At 38.1% G+C, this 23630-nt stretch overlaps 1 protein-coding gene and 1 pseudogene across 1 annotated transcript; both read right to left on the reverse strand.

Annotated features, from left to right (window-relative positions):
- Window positions 1-4016: 4016 nt before the first annotated feature.
- On the reverse strand, window positions 4017-14336 carry LOC109488701 (annotated as a pseudogene).
- A 5044-nt stretch (window positions 14337-19380) lies between these two features.
- On the reverse strand, window positions 19381-20338 carry LOC100480901 (vomeronasal type-1 receptor 4). The gene is given in 2 exon segments (XM_002931164.4): window positions 19381-20013; window positions 20015-20338. Coding segments are annotated over 2 exon segments (957 nt in total).
- Between the last annotated feature and the right edge of the window lie 3292 nt (window positions 20339-23630).

Genomic DNA, 23630 nt, shown 5'->3' on the forward strand with positions numbered 1-23630 from the left:
CCTTAGGACTGCCTTTGCAGTATCCCATAGGTTTTGGACCGTTGTGTATTCATTCTCGTTGGTCTCCATAAATTGTTTAATTTGTTTTTTGATTTCCTGGTTTATCGAGTCATTCTTGAGCAGGATGGTTCTTAGCCTCCAAGTGTTTGAGTTTCTTCCAGGTTTTTCCTTGTGGTTGAGTTCCAATTTCAGAGCGTTGTGGTCTGAGAATATGCAGGGGATAATTTCAATCTTTTGGTATTGGCTGAGACCTGTTTTGTGTCCCAGAGCATGATCTATTCTTGAGAATGTTCCATGGGCATTTGAATAGAATGAGTATTCTTTGGTTCTGGGGTGTAGTGTTCTATATATATCTATGAGGTCCAACTCGTCGAGTATGGCATTCAAAGCCTTTGATTCTTTGCTTAGTTTTTGCCAGGGTGTTCTGTCTATTTCTGATAGTGGGGTGTTGAGGTCCCCTACTATTACTGTGTTCTTATCTATATGTCTCTTTATTTTGGTTAAGAGTTGGCTTGTGTATCTTGCTGCTCCCCTGTTGGGGGCATATATATTAATAATTGTCATATCCACTTGTTGAATACTTCCTTTAAGAATAATATAGTGCCCTTCTGTATCTCTCTCTATGGCCTCTAGTTTAAAATCCAGTCTATCTGATATGAGAATTGCTACTCCAGCTTTCTTTTGAGGTCCATTTGCGTGGAAGATGGTACTCCATCCCCTTACTCTAAGTCTGAATGCATCTTTGGGTTCAAAATGAGTCTCTTGTAGACAGCAAATGGATGGGTCATGTCTTTTTATCCAATCTGCAACCCTGTGGCGTTTTATGGGAGAGTTTAAGCCATTTAGATTGATAGAGATTATTGACAGATATGATTTTAATGATGCCATTTCTCTTTAAAGTCTTTGTATCGGTTGTGACTTGCTGCTCTGTATCACTCTTGGGGCCTTTTTACCTTTATAGAGCCCCCCTTAATATCTCCTGTAGGGCTGGTTTCGTGGTTACGAAATTGGTTAATGATTGGCGATTTTGGAACGTCTTTATTTCTCCATCAATTCTGAATGACAGCTTTGCTGGATAAAGGATCCTTGGCTGCATGTTTTTCTCTGAAAGAGCTTTAAAAATGCCCCCCCAAGCCTTTCTCTCATTCCAGGTCTCTGTAGACAGGTCTGACGTAATCCTGATACCTTTGCCTTGGTACGTGAGAAATTTCTTTGCCCTGGCCGCTTTCAATACTGTATCCTTGGATCTAATATTTGCGAATTGCACTATGACATGCCGTGGCGTAGGTTTGTCCTGGTTGAGCTTGGATGGGGTCCTCTCTGCCTCTTGGACACGAATGCTTGTTTCCCTTGCTAGTAGGGAAGTTTTCAGCTACAATTTGTTCAAATATCTCTTCTAGACCTCTGTTTTTCTCCACCCCCTCAGGGATTCCGATGATTCTGACATTGGATTGGTTCATAGAGTCAGTAATCTCCCGTAATCTACATTCGTGGGCGTGGACTTTTTTAAGACCAGCTTCTATTTTCGTTTTTCTTCTACTAACCCATCCTCCAATTCGCTAACGCGTTCCTCTGCCTCGGTGACCCTGGCCCATCCTCCAATTCGCTAACGCGTTCCTCTGCCTCGGTGACCCTGGCCGTCAGAGCCTCTAGTTTTGACTGCATTTGGCTCATAGAATTTTTAATTTCTGTCAGATTCGCTCTCATTACTGCCCTTAGGGATTCTATATTCTCAGCAACGTTTTCTCTGATGCTTTTTTCAAGTCTACTCATCATCTTGACCATTGTTGCTCTGAATTCCATTTCTGATAATTGGGATACATCCATATGTATTAATTCTTCTTTGCTGGGGGGGACTTCTCCTTCTCGTCATTCTGATGAAGAGAGATTGCAGGGTTGTTATCCAGGACCATTCTTGATAAAAACCCTCCACAAAGTACAGATAGGCAGAACATAACATCATAAAGACCATATACTAAAGACCAACAGCTAATATTCTCCATGTGAAAAAACTGGGAGTTGTTCCTCCCCTGGTCAGGAACAAGACAGAGATGTCCACTCTCACCACAGTTATTTGACATAGTACAGGATGTCTTACCCACAGCAATCAGACAACAAAAAGAACTAAAATGCATCCAAATCAACCAGGATGAAGCCAGACTTTCACTATTCACACACAACATGATACTCCATGTAGAAAACCTGAAAAACTCCACCACAAAATGGCTAGAACTAATACATGAATTCAACGAAGTCACAGGATACAAATCAATATATAGAAATCTGTTGCGTTTCTATACACCAACAATGAAGCAGCTGAAGAAGAAATCAAGGAATCGGTCCCACTTACAATTGCACCAAAAATCATAAGATACCTAGGAATAAACAACCAAAGTGGTAAAAGATCTGTACTTTGAAAACTGTAGAATACTTATGAAAGAAATTGAAGAATAAATAAAGAAATGCACAAACATGCCACGTTCATGGATTGGAAGAACAGAGATTGTTAAAACGTCTGTACTACCCAAGGCAAATTACATATTTAAAGCAACTCCTATCGAAATCCGACCAGCACTTTTCTTTCATTATTATAGAAGCCTCTCCATTACAGGTGCAAGTTTTTGACTCATAATTCACATTTGGTTAATTTAGCTTTCTCTCAATTAACCTATTATAATTTTGTCCCTTTTTACTTTCAACATTTGTGTGTTCTTATGCATTGGTTGTTTCTATTATAAGAAGAATGTATTTGAATTGTTTTACTTCCATCTCTCTTTACTTTAAATCTCTGTTCTCTGCCTCCAACTATGAGTTTTCTCTATCCCGCGGAGCTTTGAAGCACAGAGGTCTGTGATTTATGACTCACCCATGTACTGAGAGCAGCTGCACTTTCACCATTAGGCTTCTGGTTTTTTTTCCTCATCAGATTCAAATTATATTTGACTGATCACACTACTTAGTTCAAAAATATTTCTAATTATTGAGGCACCCAGATGACTAAGTTGGTTAAGTGTCTGCTTTGCCTCAGCTCATGATGTCAGGGTCCTAAGATCAAGCTCCAAATCAGTCTCCCTGCTCAGCAGATAGTCTTCTTCTCCCTCTCCGACTGCCCCCCCAACTCGCTCTTTCTCTCTCTCTCTCAAAGAAATAAATAAAATCTTAAATATATATAATTTATTAATCTAATAGTTTATTTGATCTTTTTATTTAAATTCAATTAACCTAGTTATTTCATTTACTTATATTTAAAATTATTTTATTGAGATTTTATTAGTCTTCAAGAAAAAATTTCACATTTCTAATATGTTATACTGTGAAACATGGGAATTGTTAAATATTTTAATAGAAGTACAAAAGTACACAGATAAAAATTTCTGCTATTGATACACAAATATCCCTATAAAAATGTATTGGAAACTGAAGAAATACTTCTAGTGAGGAAAATAATTCCAAATAAATAAAAAGTAATATATGGGTTTCATAAAGTATTTGAGAATCTATAATAACTTGTGTTTTGGGGAATCTTGATCAGTATTCACTGTGTGAAGGGAACATAGTTATATTTACAGTTACATCACTCTCCATTCTTAATCAGATATAATCAAAAGCATATAGTAAACTCAAGAATTGTTTGGGTTTTAAGTATATAACAATAAAGATACAAAATATTTTGACTGATGAAGGCAGTCTAGCATAATCAGCAAGTGTAGCTACTGTAATTTATCTGATAGATCCTTCACATTAGTGAAGATCTCTAAAAAAATTAAGGGCATCCAAATCAGCATAAGCATAAATGTTTGACAATTATTTTAGGAAAAGTCAAAGATGGCTCCATCCATGCATAACAGTCTAAAACGTTTTTGTAAAGATTTATTATTTTAGAGAGAGAGGGTGTCAATAGGGGGAGATGCAGAGGGAGAGAGAGAATCTCAAGCAAACTCCACACTTAGTTCAGAGCTCGATATGTGGGGCTGGATCCCACGACCCTAGCCAAAATCAAGAGTGAGACACTCAATCTACGGAGCCACCCACATGCCCTTTGTGACAGAGAAATGTGTGAGGGAGTTCAAACTTCTAGGGAAATAGTTTAGAGAGGACTTTCTAATCTTTACAAAGGCACAGTTTAGGAAGTACCATTTGATATTTTTCATCAGTACAAAAGAACAGATTGCTGGATAACAGAAGAGAGAAAAGTCTGATGTTCTCCAGCCCTTGTACATTCTGTCTACAACTTCTGTAAATGGTAAGGCAGCTACTGGCTGAGTAAAAACAAAAACAAAAACAAACAAGGAGCTCACAAATGCCAGGGTCTTGTGTGTTGCCTTAGTTTCAAGAAAGGGTTTTGGGCAGAGGCTGGTGTCAAGGAATGCTACCATGGACACACTGGTCCAGATCATGAGGAACACACACAGGAAATCTCATAAACCCATGCCCCCTACAAAACCAGCCTCCTGAAGTTTATCAGGTTCTCTCCTGCTATAGTATGTCAGATACCACATTTGTGCAACTTCATTGGTGTTGAAGGGGGCCAAGGAACTGGTAATGACATGGATGTAGATCTGCTGTTAGTGATCTAGAAAGCAGAGAGAGATAGAAAATGTATGTGAAGTCTTTCAGTTTGAGACATGCCTATCAATGTTGTGGGAAGTAGTAATTATAGCCTGAAAAATACTGAGAAAAGAGATGCAGAGGGAAAGTCCCGGGTGACTCTGTATATGTAAACCACTGCCTTACAACCAATATCATCTAGAAAATTTCATATTCCAAATGCATTTAATAGTTCTGGAATCCCACTGAAAGGAATTGTTATTACCTAAGTGAAATGGGTGGATATCAAATCTATAGGCCTCTTTGCATGGGGCTGGAATAAGAACGTGTTGAGGAGAAACACAAGGAGCAACGTGCTCCCAAATAAAACAGTCCCAATTGGAGAACGAAGAACACTCCAAAACAGGGTTATTTAAAGCTGTCATATTCATTGACCTCTTATACTGTGGAAAGACTTCTGCAGACCTAAACAGGGAACCAAAATGATTTGTAAGCTTGATGGAAATAAGAGAACCGTAAGAAGACTCCATGAGGTATAATCACCCTCAGTAGTAAGTTGTGCAGATGTTCTACCAATATTCAGGATATGAAGAATTAGATATAAAGGTAAATGTCAAGAACTGTTAAAGTCACTTCAGAGGAACGTTAAGGTCAAGACAAACATGCCTTATAAGAATTCTTGAAATGTCTTTGGTGCAAAAAGGTGGTTTTATTAAAGCAGGGGGACAGGACCTGGGGGCAGAAAGAGCTGCCCTGGTGTCTTGAGGAGTGGCCGATTATATACTTTGAAGTTGGGAAGTGGTTAAGGACAGCACAGGCCTCCAAGATATTTTGGAAACTTTGTTGGATACGACCTTGAGGGGGCTAGCTATTGTTAGGAAAAGGTCATTTAATACTGCTTCCTAAAAGTCATGATTCCTTTCAGATCTATATGGGTGGGTCATATTTTGGGGGGATGATTACCAACATGGACCTTGTGGGGTAGAGATAAAGGAAGTTTCCAAAGGAATTTTTATATGTTAAAGTAGACTAACAGGATACTGGGGGTTGAGCTAAGATTGCCTTTTGCCCTTAACAAAGTATTAACATGGAGGCAGCTGAATTCCTAGAGGAAGATCACTTGGCCTGTTTCAAGGATATGCCAATCAGCTGTAGACAGTAAGGGAATTAAATTTTTTCTTTTGCCTTTGTTTCCCACGTCAATATGATGCAGTTTTGGAATATAGGTGAGGTTCAGTGTGGCGGAGTCCAGAACCCATGACCAAGAAAGAATTCTTGAGACATGTTTGGTGCAAAATGGTGGTTTATTAAAGCACAGGGACAGGACCCATGGACAGAAAGAGCTCTTGTTCTGGGTTGTGAGTGGTGGCTATTTATATACTATGGGGTTGGGGGAGGTAAGGAAAAAGGGAGGTTGAGAAAGGACTTTCATATTTGTTAAAGAAGACTCACAGGATACCAGAGGCCTTGCCATTGTCAAGTTAAAGCTGTTTTTCCCTCCAGCAAGGCATTAACAAGAAAGTAGTGGGAACTTCCTGGAGGAACATTATACTCTGCCTGCTTCAAGTATCTGTCAATGGGCTGCAGGTTATAAGGGCATTTAATTGTATCTACATTTCCTTCTGGAAGCTAGGTTATTGATAGAAATGCTTTGTTCTTGTAGATTGCTAAAACATTTGTAAACTGAGGGAGACTCTTGTCTTGCAGGACTATGATCTCTAAGATAACTATTTGTTTTTCCTTTCCTAGGCTTTAGGTCAGCCAGGAGTGCCTGAGGAATGTCACATATATCCCTTGGGGGGGGTGCTGTGGGGGGTCAGATTCTGTTTTGTTCTCAGCTTGCCTTCTGTTCCTTCATCAGTAGCATCTTTTTCTGCTTTTAATTTTCATTTCCCTGTTTTCAATATTTGTATATGCTTTTTGGCATATTGGCCAAGTGAATGTCATTTTTGCATTGTTATGCAGTTCCTGTACAAATATTTTTCCCATTTACTTTTTGAGTTATTTGCATTTTGATTTATATGAGTTCTTTGTGTAGCATGGATAAAATCCTTTGACGGATATATGCACTATGAATATTTTCTCATATTCCATGTATTCTCTTTTTATTTTCTTAATAAAGCCTTTTAATGAATACAATTCTTCAGGTTTCTTTCTTTTTTTTTTAATTTTGTTTATCTGTTTGAAAGACAGAGACCATGAGCAGGGGGAGGTGTAGAGGAAGAAAGAAAAGCAGTCTCCCCACTGAGCAGGAAGCCCAACTCGGGGCTTGATCCCAGGACCCTGAGATCATGACCTGAGCCAAAGTCAGATACTTCACCAACTGAGCCACACAGGCACCCCTTCAATTTTCATGAAGTTCATTTTTCAATATTTCCTTTATAAGTAATGTTTTTGTGTCCTGCATAAGAAGTCTTTTCCCACCAAAAGGTCACAGGTTATTTTCCTATGTTTTATTTTAGGAGTTTTATATTTTCGGGGTGCCGGGGTGGCTCACTTAGTTGAGTGTCCAAGTCTTGGTTTCAGCTCTAGTCATGACCTCAGGGTCATGAGATCGAGCCCTGTGTCAGGCTCTGTGCTCAACACAGTCTACTGAAGATTCTTTATATCTCCCCCACCCCCTGCTATTCCCCATTCCTCTAACAATCAAATGAGTAAAATCTTTAGATCTTTTAATTTTTAGCCAGTATATTTAGATCTATGGCCAATATTTTTGGAAATATAAACCCCAATTTTTATTCTTATATTTAATATTTTTTAAAAATCTTGCAAACTGTTAAAGAAGTTACTATGCACTTTCAATTTCTAAATGTATGTTATCATGAACTAGTAACAATACACAGGTGAGCATTAGTTCATGGACCACACTTGGAATACCACTGCCCTTTGTGGGCCAGATCTGCCAGTGACTTTAAATATGTAAGGATGGACTTTGGTAAGAAAAGGCCTTGGAAGTTCTTAGAAGTCTGTGCTGGGGTGGGATTTATGGTCGAAGCTGTCAGCTCCCTCCCTAATGCGTTTATTTATACACATGTACTTCATTGGTCCAAGCCCTGGGAAGTCTTCTCTGATGGAAATACTCATCGAAGAGCCCTATGAAAAAATTATCTCTTTTGAAGGTGATAGAAGTACTAAAAAATCTGTAGGATGACCGGTTAAAGCTGAGTAGTTGAAGGGCATCTCGGCTAATTCCAGAGTTTAGCTATTGTGGACAATGATGCTATGAACATTGGGTGCATATGGACCTTTTCTTCACTACGTCTGTATCTTTGGGGAAAATGCCCAGTAGTGCAATTGCTGGGTTATAGGATGCCTTGCAACAGACGAATGAATAGAGAAGATTTGGTCCATATATACAATGGAATATTACTCAGCCATCAGAAAGAACGATTACACAACATTTGCAGCCACATGCATGGGACTGGAGGAGATTATGCTAAGTGAAATAAGTCTAGCAGAGAAAAACAATTATCATATGGTTTCACTCATTTGTGGAACATAAGGAATAGCAGGGAGATTGGTAGCAGAAGGAAGTGAAGAATGAAGGGGGGGTAAAAAGAAGAGGGAATGAACCACAAGTAACTATGGACTCTGGGAAACAAACTGAGAGCTTTAGAGGGGAGAGGGGTAGGGTATAGGACTGGGCTGGTGATGGGTATTGAAGAGGGCACGTATTGCATGGAGCACTGGGTGTTATACGCAAACAATCAATCATGGAGCACTACATCAAAAACTAATGATGTACTGTATAGTGAATAATATAACATAATAAAAAATTTTAAAGAAAATAACTATCATCAATAAATAAATACATAAATACATGCATACATACATACAGCTGAATAGTTGTCAAACAGTCTACAAATTTCCAGTAACAGAGTCGTCAAAAAATACACTTTCTTCTTGATATTCCTTCCTTTGTTCTGTTGGTTTATTTATATTATCCTTGACCCAAATATCCTTTATGAGTTGATATCCCAAGGTGAGAAAATAACAAGAGTCATCCACTCACAGTGGTGTGGGCTTTAAGAGTATCAGCTGCTTTGGACCTCAGATTCAACTCACATATATAAGATATTACATGCTAGGTTTTAGGTGCTCCAGTGAGCCCGCTGGCACAATAGTTCCATAAGGTTGGTGTTTTTATCAATGCCTCAGAAAGGTTAAATGACTTGCCTGTGTTCTGTGATTCCAAGCTAGGTATTAATTCTATGGTCCTTATTGAATCAATTTTTGTTTATATTGAAAAGTTGGAGTCAAGGAACATCTTTGTTTCATGGTTATGTAGTTGTATTAGCCCAAAAACACTGATTTTTTTATGTTTATTGCTACATGATTTATAATAGCCAAGATATGGAAGCAACTCCAGCATCCATTCACAGATAAATGGGTAAAAATGTTACATACACACATACACACAAACTCACACACAATGAACAATTACTCAGTCATAAAAAAGAATGATATTTTTGCTATTTGCAACAATGTGCATGGACCTAGAAGATAATATGCCAAGTGAAGTAAATCAGAAGTGAAAAAGTAATACCATATGATTTCATTTATATGTGAAACCTAAAATACAAAAACAAATTAACAAACAAACAAAAGCAGAAACTGATCTACAAATACATAAAATGAATAGGTGGTTGCTACAGGGCAAGGGAGTGAGAGGATGGGCAACATAGGTGAAAGGGAGAAGGGATGTAGAAACTTCCAGTTACAGATGAATAAGTCAAGCGATTAAGGGTACAGCATAAAGAATACAGTCAATGAATGGTGACAGATGGTAACTACATTATGGTGAGCACAGCATAACATAGACTTGTTGAATCATGATTTGTACACCTGTTTAATGTAACCTTATGTATCAACTATACTTAAATGGATATAATAACAATAATTAATAATAATGAATCCAAAAATTTTTTCTTTGAAAATATCACCAAAATTGAGAAAATTTTAACCACATTGACTATGTCTCAAAAAGAATACTCAAATTACTAAAATAAGACATGAAAGTGGGTACGTTACTGCCAAACTTACTGACAAAAACGATAAGAGGATACTATAAAAATTACATACCAATAAAGTAGAAAATCTACATGAAATAGATCAATTCCTAGACACACACAAACTACCAAAGCTAACTTAAAAAGAAATAAGAAGCCTAAATAGACTTAGAGTACGTAAGGAGACTGAAACAGTGATCCAAATACAGGAAACACCTCTAAACAAAACAAAGTACACCTAGGGTCAGATGGCTTAATTGGTGATGTAATGGAGAAATTCTACCAAACACTGAGTAAGATTAACACTGATCTTTTTTTGAAACTCCTGAAAATGTATCAACAGCATACTAAAACATTTCAAGAAAATGTCGACCCATATTTCTTATGAACATAGATGAAAAGTACTCCACACACTATTAGTACACAGAGTCAAGCATCATCTTTTTTGAAGTTCTTATTTAAATTCCAGTTAGTTAACACACAGTGTGACATTAGTTTCAGGTGTATAAAATAGTGATTCAGAACTTCCATACAACACCCAGTACTCATCACACCTGTACTCCTTAATACCCATCACATATTACCCATAATCCCCCCATATTTCCCTGGTAACCATCAGTTTGTTCTCTATACTCTATACAGACTCTTATCTGTTTCTTGCTTTGCCTCTATCTTTTCTTCTCCTTGCTCATATGCTTTGATTCTTAAATTCTATCTGTGAGCAAAATCATATGGAAATTGTCGCCCTCGAAATGACTTAATTTGCTTAGCATAGCGCTCTCTAGCTCCATCCACGTCACAGAAAATCGCAAGATTTCATTCGTTTTTATGGCTGAGTAATATTCCATTGTAGAAATAAACCACTTCTTTTTTTTTAATTTTATTTATTTTACTATTTTTATAAGAATATTTTATTATGTTATGTTAGTCACCATAGTCCTTAGTTTTGGATGTAATGTTCCATGATTCATTATTTGTGTATAACACCCAGTGCACCATGCAATATGTACCCTCCTTAATACCCATTGCCAGCCTATCCCAATCACCCACCCCTCTCCCCTCTAAAGCCCTCAGTTTGTTTCCCAGAGTCCATAGTCTCTCATGGTTCATTTCCCCTTCTGCTTACCCCCCTTCATTCTTCCCTTCCTTCTCCTACTGATCTTCCTGCTATTTCTTATGTTCCATAAATGAGTGAAACCATATGATAATTGTCTTTCTCTGCTTTACTATTTCACTTAGCATAATCTCCTCCAGTCCTGTCCATGTTGCTGCAAATGTTGGGTCATCGTTCTTTCTGATGGCTGAGTAATATTCCATTGTATATAAAGACCATGTCTTCTTAAACCAGTCATCTGTTGAAGGGCATCTTGGCTCCTCCCACAATTTAGCTATTGTGGACAATGCTGCTATAAACATTGGGGAACATGGCCCTTCTCTGCACTATGTCTGTATCTTTGGGGTAAATATCCAGTAGTGCAATTGCTGGATCATAGGGTAGCTCAATTTTTACCTTCTAAGGGACCTCCAAACTGTTTTCCAAAGTGGCTGTACCGACTTGAATTCCCACCAACACTGTAAGAGGTATCCCCTTTCTCCACATCCTCTCCAACAATTGTTGTTTCTTGCCTTGTCAATTTTTGCCATTCTACCTGCTGTAAGGTGGTATCTCAATGTGGTTTTGATTTTAATTTCCCTGACGGCTAATGATTTTGAACATTTTTTCATGTGTCTGATAGCCATTTGCATGTCTTCATTGGAAAAGTGTCTGTTCATATCTTCTGCCCATTTTTTGATTTGATCATTTGTTTCACATGTATTGAGTTTGAGAAGTTCTTTGTAGATCTTGGATACCAGTCCTTTATCTGTAGTGTCATATACAAATATCGTATCCCATTCCGTGGGCTGCCTCAATTTTTTTGACTGTTTCCTTGGCTGTGCAGAAGCTTTTTATCTTGATGAAGTCCCACAAGTTCATTTTTTCTTTTGTTTCTCCTGCCTTTGGAGATGTGTCATGAGAAAGTTGGCTGTGGCCAATGTCAAAGAGGTTGTAGCCTATGTTCTCTTCTATGATTTTGATGGATTCCTGTCTCACATCAAGGTCTTTCATCCATTTGGAGTTTATCTTTGGGTATGGTGTGAGAGTGGTCAAGTTTCATTCTTTTGCATATAGCTGTCCAATTTTCCCAGCATCATTTATTGAAGAGACTGTCTTTTTTCCACTGGATGTTTTTTCCTGCTTTGTCAAAGATCAGTTGCCCATAGAACCGAGGATCCATTTCTGGGTTCTCTATTCTGTTCCATTGGTCAATGTGTCAGTTTTTGTGCCAGTACCATGCTGTCTTTGTGATCACACCTCCGTAGTATAGCTTGAAATCCAGCAATGTGATGCCCCCATCTTTGTTTTTCCTCTTCAACAATTCCTTGGCGATTCAGGGCCTTTTCTGGTTCCATACAAATTTAAGGGCTATTTTTTCCAGTTCTTTGAGAAATGTCTTTGGTATTTTCATCAGGAAGGCATTGAAAGTGTAGATTGCTCTGGGTGGCATAGACATTTTAGCTATGCTTATTCTTCTGATCCATGAACATGGAATATTTTTCCATCTTTTTGTGTCTTCTTCAATGTCTTTCAAGGGTGATTTGTAGTTTCTAGAATATAGATCCTTTACCTCTCTGGTTAAGTTAATTCTGAGATATATGATTTTTGGTGCTATTGTAAATGGAATGGATTCCCTAATTTCTCTATCTTCAGTCTCATTATTCGTGTATAGAAATGCAACTGATTTCTGGGCATTGATTGTGTATCCCGCCACATTACTGAATTGCTGTATAATTTCTAGTAGTTTGGGGGTAGAGTTTCTTGGGTTTTCCATATAGAGTATCATGTCACCTGGGAAGAGAGACAGTTTGACTTCTTCCTTGCCGATTTGAATGCCTTTTATTCCTTTTTGTTGTCTGATTGCTGTTGCGAGGACTTCTAGGACTATGTTGAATAATAATGGTGAGAGTGGCCATCCCTGTCATGTTCCTGATCTTAAAGGAAAGGCTTTCAGCTTTTCCCCATTAAGAATGATATTTGCTGTGGCTTTTCAAAGATGGCTTTTATGAAATTGAGGAATGTACCCTCTATCCCTACACTCTGAAGGGTTTTATCAGGAAAGGATGCTGTATTTTGTCAATTGCTCTTTCTCCATCAATGAAGAGGATCATATGGTCCTTGACTCTTTTCTCATTGATCTGATCTATCACACTGATCAATTTGCAAATGTTGAACCACCCTTTCATCCCAGGGATGAATCCCACTTGGTCATTAAGGATAATCCTTTTAAGGTACTGTTGGATCCTATCAGCTAGGATCTTGTTGAGAATTTGGCACCCATATTCATCAGGGATATTGGTCTGTAATTCTCCATTTTGATGGGGTCGTTGCCTGGTTTGGGGATCAAGGCAGTACTGGCCTCGCACAATGAGTTTGGTAGTTTTCCTTCTGTTTCTATTTTTTGAAACAGCTTCAGGAGAACAGGTATTATTTCTTCTTTGAATGTTTGGAATTCAAACATTCCCCTGGTAATCTGTCAGACCCTGGACTCTTGTTTTTGGGGATGATTTTGATTACTGCTTCAATCCCTTCAGAATTAATGGATCTGTTTAAATAATCAATTTCTTCCTATTCCAGTCTTGGTAGTTCATAGGTTTCCAGGAAGGCATCCATCTCTTCCAGGTTGTTTAATTTATTGGCATAAAGTTGTTAAAAGTTTCTAATGATCCTTCTTATTTCTTTGGTGGTGTTCATGATCTCTCCCTTTCATTCATAATTGTATTAATTTGGGTCATTTCTCTATTCTTTTGAATAAGTCTAGCCAGTGGCTTATGGATCTTATTTATTCTTTCAAAGAACCAGCTTCTAGTTCTGTTGATCTGCTCTTCTGTGCTCCTGGTTTCTAAATCATTGATCTCTGCTCTATCTTGATCACCTGCCTTCTCATGTGTGGGTTATGTCTGTTCTTCTCTTCCAGCTCCAGCTTCTTAAGGTGACAATATAAAAACTGCATTTTAGATTTTTCTATTCTTTTGAATGAGGCTTGGATGGCTATGTATTTTCCCCTAGGACTGCCTTTGCAGTGTCCCATAGGTTTTGGACCGATGTGTTTTCATTCTCATTGGTCTCCAAAAATTGTTTAATCTCCTTCTTAATTCCCTGGCTTACCCAATCATTCTTGACCAGGATGGCTCTTAGTTTTGAAGTGTTAGGGTTTCTTCCAAATTTTTCCTTGTGATTGAGTTCCAGTTTCAAAGCATTGTGGTCTGAGAAGATGCAGGGAATAATCTCAGTCTTTTGGTATTGGCTGAGACCTGTTTTGTGATCCAGTATATGGTGTATTCTGGAGAAAGTTCCATTGCATTCAAAAAGAATGAGTATTCTTTTGTCCTGGGGTGTAGTGTTCTGTATATATCTATGAGGTCCATTTAGCACTAATTGGGCAGGGAAGATGAAAATCACAGTGCCCTGATCTCTAGCCTCAGAGCTGGTAGTTCTCATCCCCCACTCTTCAGTGAGACCTCAATGAAAAGTAGTCAATCACTTTGTCTGCCTGGTTTTCACTGAAATGGTATAGTCCCCCAGCATGTGACCGAGGATTTTTATCTCAGGCACACAAACCCATTTCGAGTCTCCAAAATGTATGGACTCCAGCTGCCCGTACCTTCAACACTCCTCCTGGGGAAAGGAGTGCGATCTCCCATTGGTTCTACTTCTTGATGGGTCCCTGCTTGGAGAGCCATCACTGGACCAGGTAGTAGTTTGCAGTTTATGGCAACTGTGAGCAGAAAACCAGCACCTGGACTCACTGTTTGCACCTGGCTACCCCTCTCTGATACTTGGGAATTCTGCCACACTCAGGCATCCCCATTCTTTTTGTGACCTTGGGTATCCTCAGACCATGCTATCCCACCTGGGATTCTGCCTAACTTTGCCTCCTTTCAGGAGCACCTTTCAGGCATACTCCTAAAAGTTCTGATTTTGTGCTCCACTGCTTATAAAAGTTTCTGGTACCAAATTTAAGGAAGCTTACCCTCTCCCCCACCCCATGGTTTATCCTCCATTATGTCACCTCAGATTCACATCTCCACACCTGCCACCTTGCAAAAAGTTGTCACTTTTCTATTTGCAGAACTGCAGCAATTCTTTCTCAGATGTCCAGTTGCTTTTAGAGGTGTTCAGAATGATTTGATAGCTATCTAGCTGAATGCCAGGTTCTAGAAGAAAATAGGGTCCCCTACTCCTCTGACATCTTAACTCCTCCTCCCATTTCCATTTTATCTTGCCATGTTCATACTTTGGACTTTTAAATTCTCTTCCCCAGAGGCAATACAGTTATTTTGAACTCTATGAATCACTTGTGTATCACTTGGTACCCCATGTCTCTCTTTTTGTTTGCTTGTTTGTTTGTTTTGTTTTTCATTCCATCAATGATCTCACCTTTTCTTTCAGCTTATGTTCCCTGAAAGGCTGAACATGGTAAATAAAACACCATACAAGTCATCTGAGACTTTGGGTGATATCTGCTCAGCGAGGCTTTACATTTGCTCTTTGCAAATGGCAAAGGCTTGTAGTAATCATGCTGTGTTGCTTAAACTTTATTCATCACTTGTCCCAGTTGGTTGTTCGAAAACTAGTCTGGATGTTGCTGTAATAGTATTTTATAGATGTACTTAACAAATACAGTAAGTTGGTTTTAAATAAGGAAGATGTTTTTCAATATTGAGGGTGGGCCTCATCAAATAAGTTATAAGCCTTAAATACAAAAATTGTTTCCTCGGAGAAGAAGAAATTCTACCTGAAGTCTTTATCATGGAAATCCTACCTAGATTCCAGGCACCGTATGGAATTTGAATTCAAGATTGGAACATTGGTCCTTACCTGAATTCGAGGACAGCTATCTTGCCCTACATATTTCAGATATGCCAGCTTTCATAGTCACATGAGGTAATTCCTCAAAATAAATCTATAGGTGTATGCATAGGAGTGTGTGTCTGTGTGTCTGTGTGTCTGTGTATCTTATCAGTTCTGGCCAGTCCTAAGGGTTTACTTGCTTCAAGTTAGCACACTCTTTACTGGCTGAACTAAGTCCTTTGATTGTAGCAGATAGAGAAATGGCCTTGAGGATTGAAGGACCAGAACTTTCCCAGGCCACAGAGGTCAGCAAGTCTGTTTGAAACCACCTAGGCTCTTTGATTAGCCTAGCAATTTTCTTAGCAAAATGCTTTCTTTTTTTACATCACATCAATTTTTATATTAACCTCCCTTTGAGTATCTAAACACGTGCCCTTCTGTGCAGAAGGAACAGAGTATTCCTACATACCAGGAAATGGGATCCAGACCCAACCCCGCACCCACCCCAACACCAGCACTAAGATAACGAGAAATGTTGAAGACCACTGCACTGCCTTTACTGCTTACCCTAAACCACTTCAAAAATCTCAGGGATAGGGAGAAACTGCAAAGCTGGCCTTTGGACAAGAATCTGCCTTCTCCCCAGTTTGCTGGCTTCATGAATGAAGGTCCAATTCCTTTCCAATCAAGACACATCTCTTGAGTAATGATATTTCCAGCAATGGGCAGCCAGCCAAACTTGGGTTTGGTAACAAGCATGCTCACTGTGTAGTGAGCCCTGAACTCTGCTTTTGGTTCCTTGGTTTGTGAGACTGTTAAAAGCTCTGCCAAGTCTCTCTCTCTCTCCATGGAATTTCTGCAGTAACTGAGAAACATCTCCATGATGAACACAGCACAAAATATGGGCCCTCAATCTGACTCTACTCTTTCTACATGGCCCCTTTATACTTCCTTGACTTAGAGTAGGCTTTCTTATATTTATGCATTTTTTTGTAGCTGTTTTCAGTGGGAGGGCTGTCTAAATTACATATCACAACATTGCCAGAAGCAGAAATCCCATGTATGTAGCTTTTTGAAGTACTGTTTCGATTGCTTTAGTGATCTACACAGGAATTCTCTTTCTCAACTCAGCTGTATTGAATTACATGTATTTTTATTAGCTCCATCTTGAAATCACTTACTCTATAATATTTCTCAAGGTAAATTCCTTGACCTTCTTCTTTCTCCTTTTCTTTTTTTTTTTGTTTCATTTGTGTCTGTTTTTCATGTAATTTATTTATTCACATTTGTTCTTTTTTGCATTTTAGTTTTTATAATGCTTTAATTTGAACCCTCATTTCATTACACTATTAGACTTTTTCTTTTGTACCTTTTAGGGTCATAAATTGTCTTCCATTAATTTCTTGAGCTGCATTGTTCAATTTTGTTATGTATCCTTTCAGTATTCAAGAATGAATAACGTATCATTTCTCTTACATTACCTCATCAATAAGTTATATTAGAAAGTATTTCCAATTTCAAAAATGTTGAAGTTTCTTCTCTTGTTTTCAATTGCTTCTGTATTTTCATAGAAGCTTAAGAATGTGATCGTGTAGAAACATTTCTGCTTATTTCTTTAGAAATATTATGAAATCTTCACCCAAGTCAACTTTCTCAATGTTCCAAGTTTCTAAATGGTCTAAATGTACATGTAAACAAATATATATTCTGTAACTCAAGGTTAAAAATAATTTCTAATATGTACTTTAAATTAAAATTTTAAGTATTTTGTCCAATAATAAGCATTCCTTTTTTTTAAATAATGGCTTTATTGATCTATCATTCACATACCATATAATTCAGCAATTTAAAGTGTACAATTTGATGGTTTTTAGTATATTTACAGATCTGTGCAACAACCCCACAATCTAAGTTAGAATATTTTCATCACCCCTGCAGGAAACTCTATGCCCATTAGAAGCATTCCCTGTTTCACCCCTCCCTACCCCACTCACCCCAGGGGTGACTGGTTGGCTCAGTCAGTTAAGGGTTTGAGTGCTTAGTTCATGATTTCAGCATCATGAGATCAAGCCCCATGTTGCGTTCTGCACTCAGCACAGAGTCTGCTTAAGATTCTCTCTCGCCCTCTGTCCCTGCCCCATTCATTCTCTCTCTCTTTAAAAAAAAGAAAATTCCCTTCTTCCATTTAGCATGGTTTCATTGCTCATCCATGTGTCATTCCTTCTTTTCTTTTTATTCCTGAATATGAGTCCATGCTATGAATATACCATGTCTTTTTATTCACTCATTGGTAGGTAGAACTTTCAGTTATTTCCATGTTTTTATATTATGAATAATGCTGATGTGAATATTCACACAGACTTGTTTTTGTTTGGAGAACTCTTTTCAATTCTTTGGGAGTGGAATTGCTGGGCTGTATCTTAATTCTATGTTTAAGTGTTTGAGAAACTTCATATCTGTTTTCCACAATAGCTGCACCTTTATATGTGCCCACCAACAGTGTAAGAGGGTTCCAATTTCCCCACGTCCTCTCCACCCTTGTCCTCATCAATCTTTTTTTTTTTTTAGCCAGTCTAGTGAGCGTAAACTACCTTGTTATGGTTTTGATTTGCATCAATCAATGGTATGTGTTTTAAGTACACAATTTTTCCCTATAGGGGTACCAATTACTGAAATAATTCTGTGTGAATCCCCCACTAAAATCATGAATATGCTGCCTTCTGTTTATAATTTGTCTTCTTATATTGATGTTAGCCTTTTGAGGGTTCAAAATTTTAGGGCAACTTTTTGTTCCAGTTGTCTTAACCTTTATCATTATTGTAGTACCCTCTCCATCACAAGTCCCAGTTTTTGTCTGACAGTTTAGAAATACTCACATTATCTTTTAAAAATTAGTACTTGCATATTGTAATTGTGTTCAGTTGAGTGTCTTCATGCCTTCCTTTTTTTACCTAGCTGAATTTTTTGTTTGCTTGTTTTTTACCTAATCAGTCAGTCTCTGTTCTCTGGCTCCAATTCCCAGTTTTCCCTTTCCTGAGAAGCTATGAATCACACAGTTCTGTGCTGTAAGCGTCACTCATGTGCTGAGGACAGCTTCACTTTCAGTGTGATGTTTGCTGCATTATACTTGTTTGCGTGTAGTTCTTAGGGAAAAAATATTTTAAAATATTTTGTTGATAATTTTAGCTCTTTTCTAGCAGAATTTTTGAGGTTTTATGATATAGCATAATATGACATAAAGGAATGGCCCCATATTTCTTTCTAAAAGTAGAAATCTGCAAAGAAAACACATTTTGCTATTAACACAAAAAACATGCATAAAAAAAAGAACTATTCAAGAAGTACCTCAAGGGATGCAAATAGGTTCAAAAGGGTGCATAGAGGAAGTAAAGTGGGGCTTCTTGAAGAATAGGAGGATGGTTTTTTGGGGACTGGAGTGTTATTCATAAGATGAGAGAAACATGGTTGTATTTACACATATCACTGCTTATGCTTAAACCAGATATAACTGACAACATATGATGAACTCATGTATTGTCTCCAGGGTGTAAAGTATAAAATAGTGCAGATACCAAGTCTTTTGGTCTAAGGGAAGATTTGTCTAGCATAATCCAGCAAGTATAGTTACTGTAACTGAACTTATAGATCTGAAACATTAGGGAAAATCTCTTAAAGATAGGATAATGCAAAAAAATCAAAATGCATTTTTGAGAATGATTATAAAGTAAAGATTGCCTCATCCAGGTGTATCTGTCTCAAACATGTTGTATTCCACAAGTCCAGTCATTTATCTCCCTATGTTCATGAAGCTGGATGGATTGAGAGATGTCCAAAGGGACAATTCTTAGCACTCTTTCACAATTTGACCTTCCCTAAATTAAGGGTGGGACATTCTAATTGAGGTCCTTTCTGTTAGAAAAGTGTGTGAGGGCATCAGGTGTTGACAGAAATTGTGTGTTGAGAGGATTTTCTCATCTTTGAAAAGGCACAGTTCAGAAAGAATCGTCTGTAATGATTTTTGACCAGTACAAAAGGACAGATTGCTGGATAACAATGGGAGAGAATTATGGTGATGTTCTCCAGCCCTTTTATCTTACGTTTATAACTTACATAAATGGTAAGGAAGCAATTACCCCAGTAAAATAAAACAAAGCAGCTCACCAGTGCCAGGATTGTGTGGGTGGCCTTGGTTTCAGGAGAGGGTCTTGGGCTGAGGCTGGTCCTATGGACATGCTGGACTGTCTTGCAATGTATGAAAAGGAATTTTACCATGTACACATTGGTCAAGATCATTAGGAACACACACAGAAAGTCTCGTAAGACCATGGACCCTCGAAAGATAGCTGACTGAATGTAATCAGGATTCTTCCCAATACAGTAAGTCAGAGAATAGAATTTGTCAAGTTCTGTGCTGTTGAATGGGGCCACAATGTTTATGATGACATGGATATAGACCAGCATGTTGGTGATCCAGAAAGAACAGAAGGCAGGAAAAATGTATGTGGAGATTTTGGGCTTGAGCCATGCCCACCTAGAGTTGCTGGGAGTGATAATGATGGCCTGGAAAAATACTCAAGAAGGATGTGGTGCAGAGGGAAAGACCCCGGGTGACTCTGTACAGGTACATCACTACCTTACAACCAATGTCATCTAGAAAATTTCTTACTCCAAAGGCATTCATTACTTCTGGAATCCCACTGAAAAGAATTGTCATGACATTTGCGAAAATCAAATGGATAAATATCAAATCTATAGGCTTCTTTGTATGTAGCTGGACTAAGAAGGTGTTGATGAGTAACACCAGAAGCAATGTGTTTCCAATAAAACCAATCCCAATTTGAGAGACAATGAACACTCCCAAAATAGTATCACTTGATACCATCACATTCATTGCCCTCTTTACTTTGATACACTCTTGCACAGATTCAAAAGGAACCCAGAATGGTCTGTAAACCTGATGGACACAATGGGATCATATGGAGACTCCATGAGGTCTGATCACACTCAGCAGGAGGTTGTGCAGATGCTCTGTAACAACATTCAGGAAAGTAAGAATCAGTTCTAGAGGTAAATATCAAGGATTATTGACGTCGCTGCACAGGAATATGTGGGGTTAGATAAAGCATGCTTTTAATGAAAACATACGTGTAATTCTAAGAAATAAATTGAGTAATCTGAAGATGTATTTTTTCATTAAAAGCAATATTTCAGATTGATACAGATTCCATTCATCTTCTGTGTGTATAGTCTGAACTTTCTCTCAATATTTGAACGAATTTCCATTTTTTGCCATGAACGATAAAAAGTTATTGTGTATTTTAATGCATATAGTAGTGTTTCTACTGTACAGGACACACATTATTGTTATAGACATTCACCAGGAGAAGACTCCATCTCCAGAGTCACACATGAACATCTGGCTCTTTCAATGCCATTCCTGACCCTGCTACACTACTTTCAAACTCCAGACTCTTCTAATGTGCAGGATATCAAATCAGCTCCTGGGTCAGTACACTGCATCCTCCAGTTCTGTTTTGAAAATTCACTTCATTTTTTTGTTCTACCAAAAAATCACTGATTCTCTTGAATCTCTCTCAGGTAGGGGTATCTATCTCTCCCCAATCCCCTATATCACCAGGACAGAAGGTGGGAATGTCTTCTTTGATTCCCAGCACTTTCAGATAAGTCTTCATCACTCTGGCTTTGAAGCAATATGTCATCAGTCTACAGACCCCACTATCCATTTGGAGGTAATCTACTCACCCCAAATCACTCCCCTTCTTAGCACTTGACTCACTGCAACACTCCCCAATTCACCTCCTGTCATATCTTTGGTGATCCTATGATCCACACAAAGAACCTGTCCAGTATCCTCAACCTCTCTCACATTTGTGATTTCCTCTCTTCCAACACGCTTGCCTCTGCCTTCCCCCATGTCATCCACACTCTCCTACTCACATACTAGAGTCTGTCATTGCCAATATTGTAAATTCATTATGTGTCACTTCCAAGCATTTAATCCTCCTGGTAAAAACCTCCTGGTAAAACTATCATAGTTTATGTAATCTCTGAGTCCAAACTTACATTAACATCACCTGCAAAACATTGATCTCTTTGCTCTCCACAAGATCTCCTAATCCCTCCACTTCACCTAAACTTCCTTGATTCAGGATTATAATCATTTCCTGCAAAAGCATGTGATGCCATCACTTTTTTTCCTGCTTCTATAGTCCTCTCACGCATACATAGTCTGCCTAGTTCACATCATTCTACTCAGATAGACNTTCACCTAAACTTCCTTGATTCAGGATTATAATCATTTCCTGCAAAAGCATGTGATGCCATCACTTTTTTTCATGCTTCTATAGTCCTCTCACGCATACATAGTCTGCCTAGTTCACATCATTCTACTCAGATAAGGCTACAGAAAAATACATAACCATATTAAGTGAACTTATATTAAATTCCTCACCACTGAGCTCCAGCGGGCTTTCATTTCAGCCAGCAATCCCACTAAATTTTGTTCAAGAGTATTCCTTGAGTATTCTCACTCTTATTGATGACCATTTCATAACTTGTTCTTTCTCAAAATACCAACAAATCCTCTCCAAATCTCATATTTAATTGATGGTCCATTGCACATTTTCCATTGAGATATAATTGAAATAAAATATTATGTTAGTTTCAGATGTACAGCATAGTAATTTGATATTTGTATATATTGCAAAATGATCAACATCACAAGTCAATTTCACATCCATCACCACACATAGTTACAATGTTGTTTCTTTTAATGACAACTTTTAAATTCCACACTCCAAGCAACTTTCAAATATACAATACAGCACCATTCACTATGGTCTTCATGCTGCCAATAACATCGCCATGACTTACTTTTTTATATCTAGATGTTCACACCTTTTGACTCCTTTCATCCATGTCACCCACCCTCCAATCTACATTTTTGTTAACTACCAGTCTGATTTCTGCATCTATGAATTCAGTGGATGTTTTGGGAATTTTTTAAATTCCATGTGTAAGTGAGGTCATACAATATTTGTTTTTCTCTGTCTGGCTTATTCAACTTAACATAATACTAACAAGTTCCATTCATGTTCTTGCAAAAGGCAAGATTCCCTTTTTTTATGACAGAATCATATTCCATTGTGTGTGTATGTATATACATATTCCATTCTGTATGAATTTTATGTCATTATATACATATACACCTTGTATATATATTATATATACTATTCCATTGTATAAGTGTATATATGTTCATGTGTGCATATATATATACCATAATTTCCTCATTCATTCATCCACCAATGATTTCCATATATAATTTAGAAAAATAAAGCAATCAAAAGACATTCCCCCCAATTCCACCAGTACATCAGTCCCACTTTCTGCATCTTGCTCAGAACCTCAGCTTTGTCCTCTGGCTCTGAGAATGGGTTGTCTATGCTTTTTGTTACAGTCCATCCATGCCTTTGTGCAATAAATCTGGAAATATCCTTCCTGCTCAAGACCCTCTCTTCTGTTATTCTTTTCTCTCTCAAGCATTATCAAATTTCCCCTATCAAGATGCAAATGTACTGTGTGTCTTGCAACTTTCTTGAATAACTTTCTCTTCTTTTCTTTTGAGCTGTTCTCCTCTGAGGAATTTTCTCTACTCCCTGTCTCCCATTTCTTACATCTCATTTCCTCTTGATCCCAGGAAGTGGTAGACTGCAAAAATGCCTATAAATTCTCCCCTGACATTAGGTTACACTCTGAGGTGGCTTTTGTCTGACCCTTTAATGTGGGTTGTCCCTTGGCTTCTTTTGGCCAGTCATTGTAGAGTAAACATGACACAAGCAAAATCTTGATAAGTGCCCTTAGGTGGAACTTGCTGTTCTGCCTCACTGCAAACCCACCACACCACCACGTGATGCATCCTAGCCTTTTAAGGGCTGAGCAACTAGAGAGAAGAGATCTTCAGCCAAATTCCAAAACTATATGCCAAGCCATTTCATTCCAAACATCAAAACCCATATGGGACACCAGTCGTCCCCTAGTTAACTACTGACAAGACCACACTTGCATGAGAAAGACTAGCCTAGAAGTAAAAGCACTCACAATCTGAAGGTCACTTAGACTATGATTGTATTTATACAAAATCTCCAAAATACATAAATCCA

Source organism: Ailuropoda melanoleuca, chromosome 3 (genome assembly GCF_002007445.2).
Source record: "Ailuropoda melanoleuca isolate Jingjing chromosome 3, ASM200744v2, whole genome shotgun sequence".
NCBI lineage: Eukaryota > Metazoa > Chordata > Mammalia > Carnivora > Ursidae > Ailuropoda > Ailuropoda melanoleuca.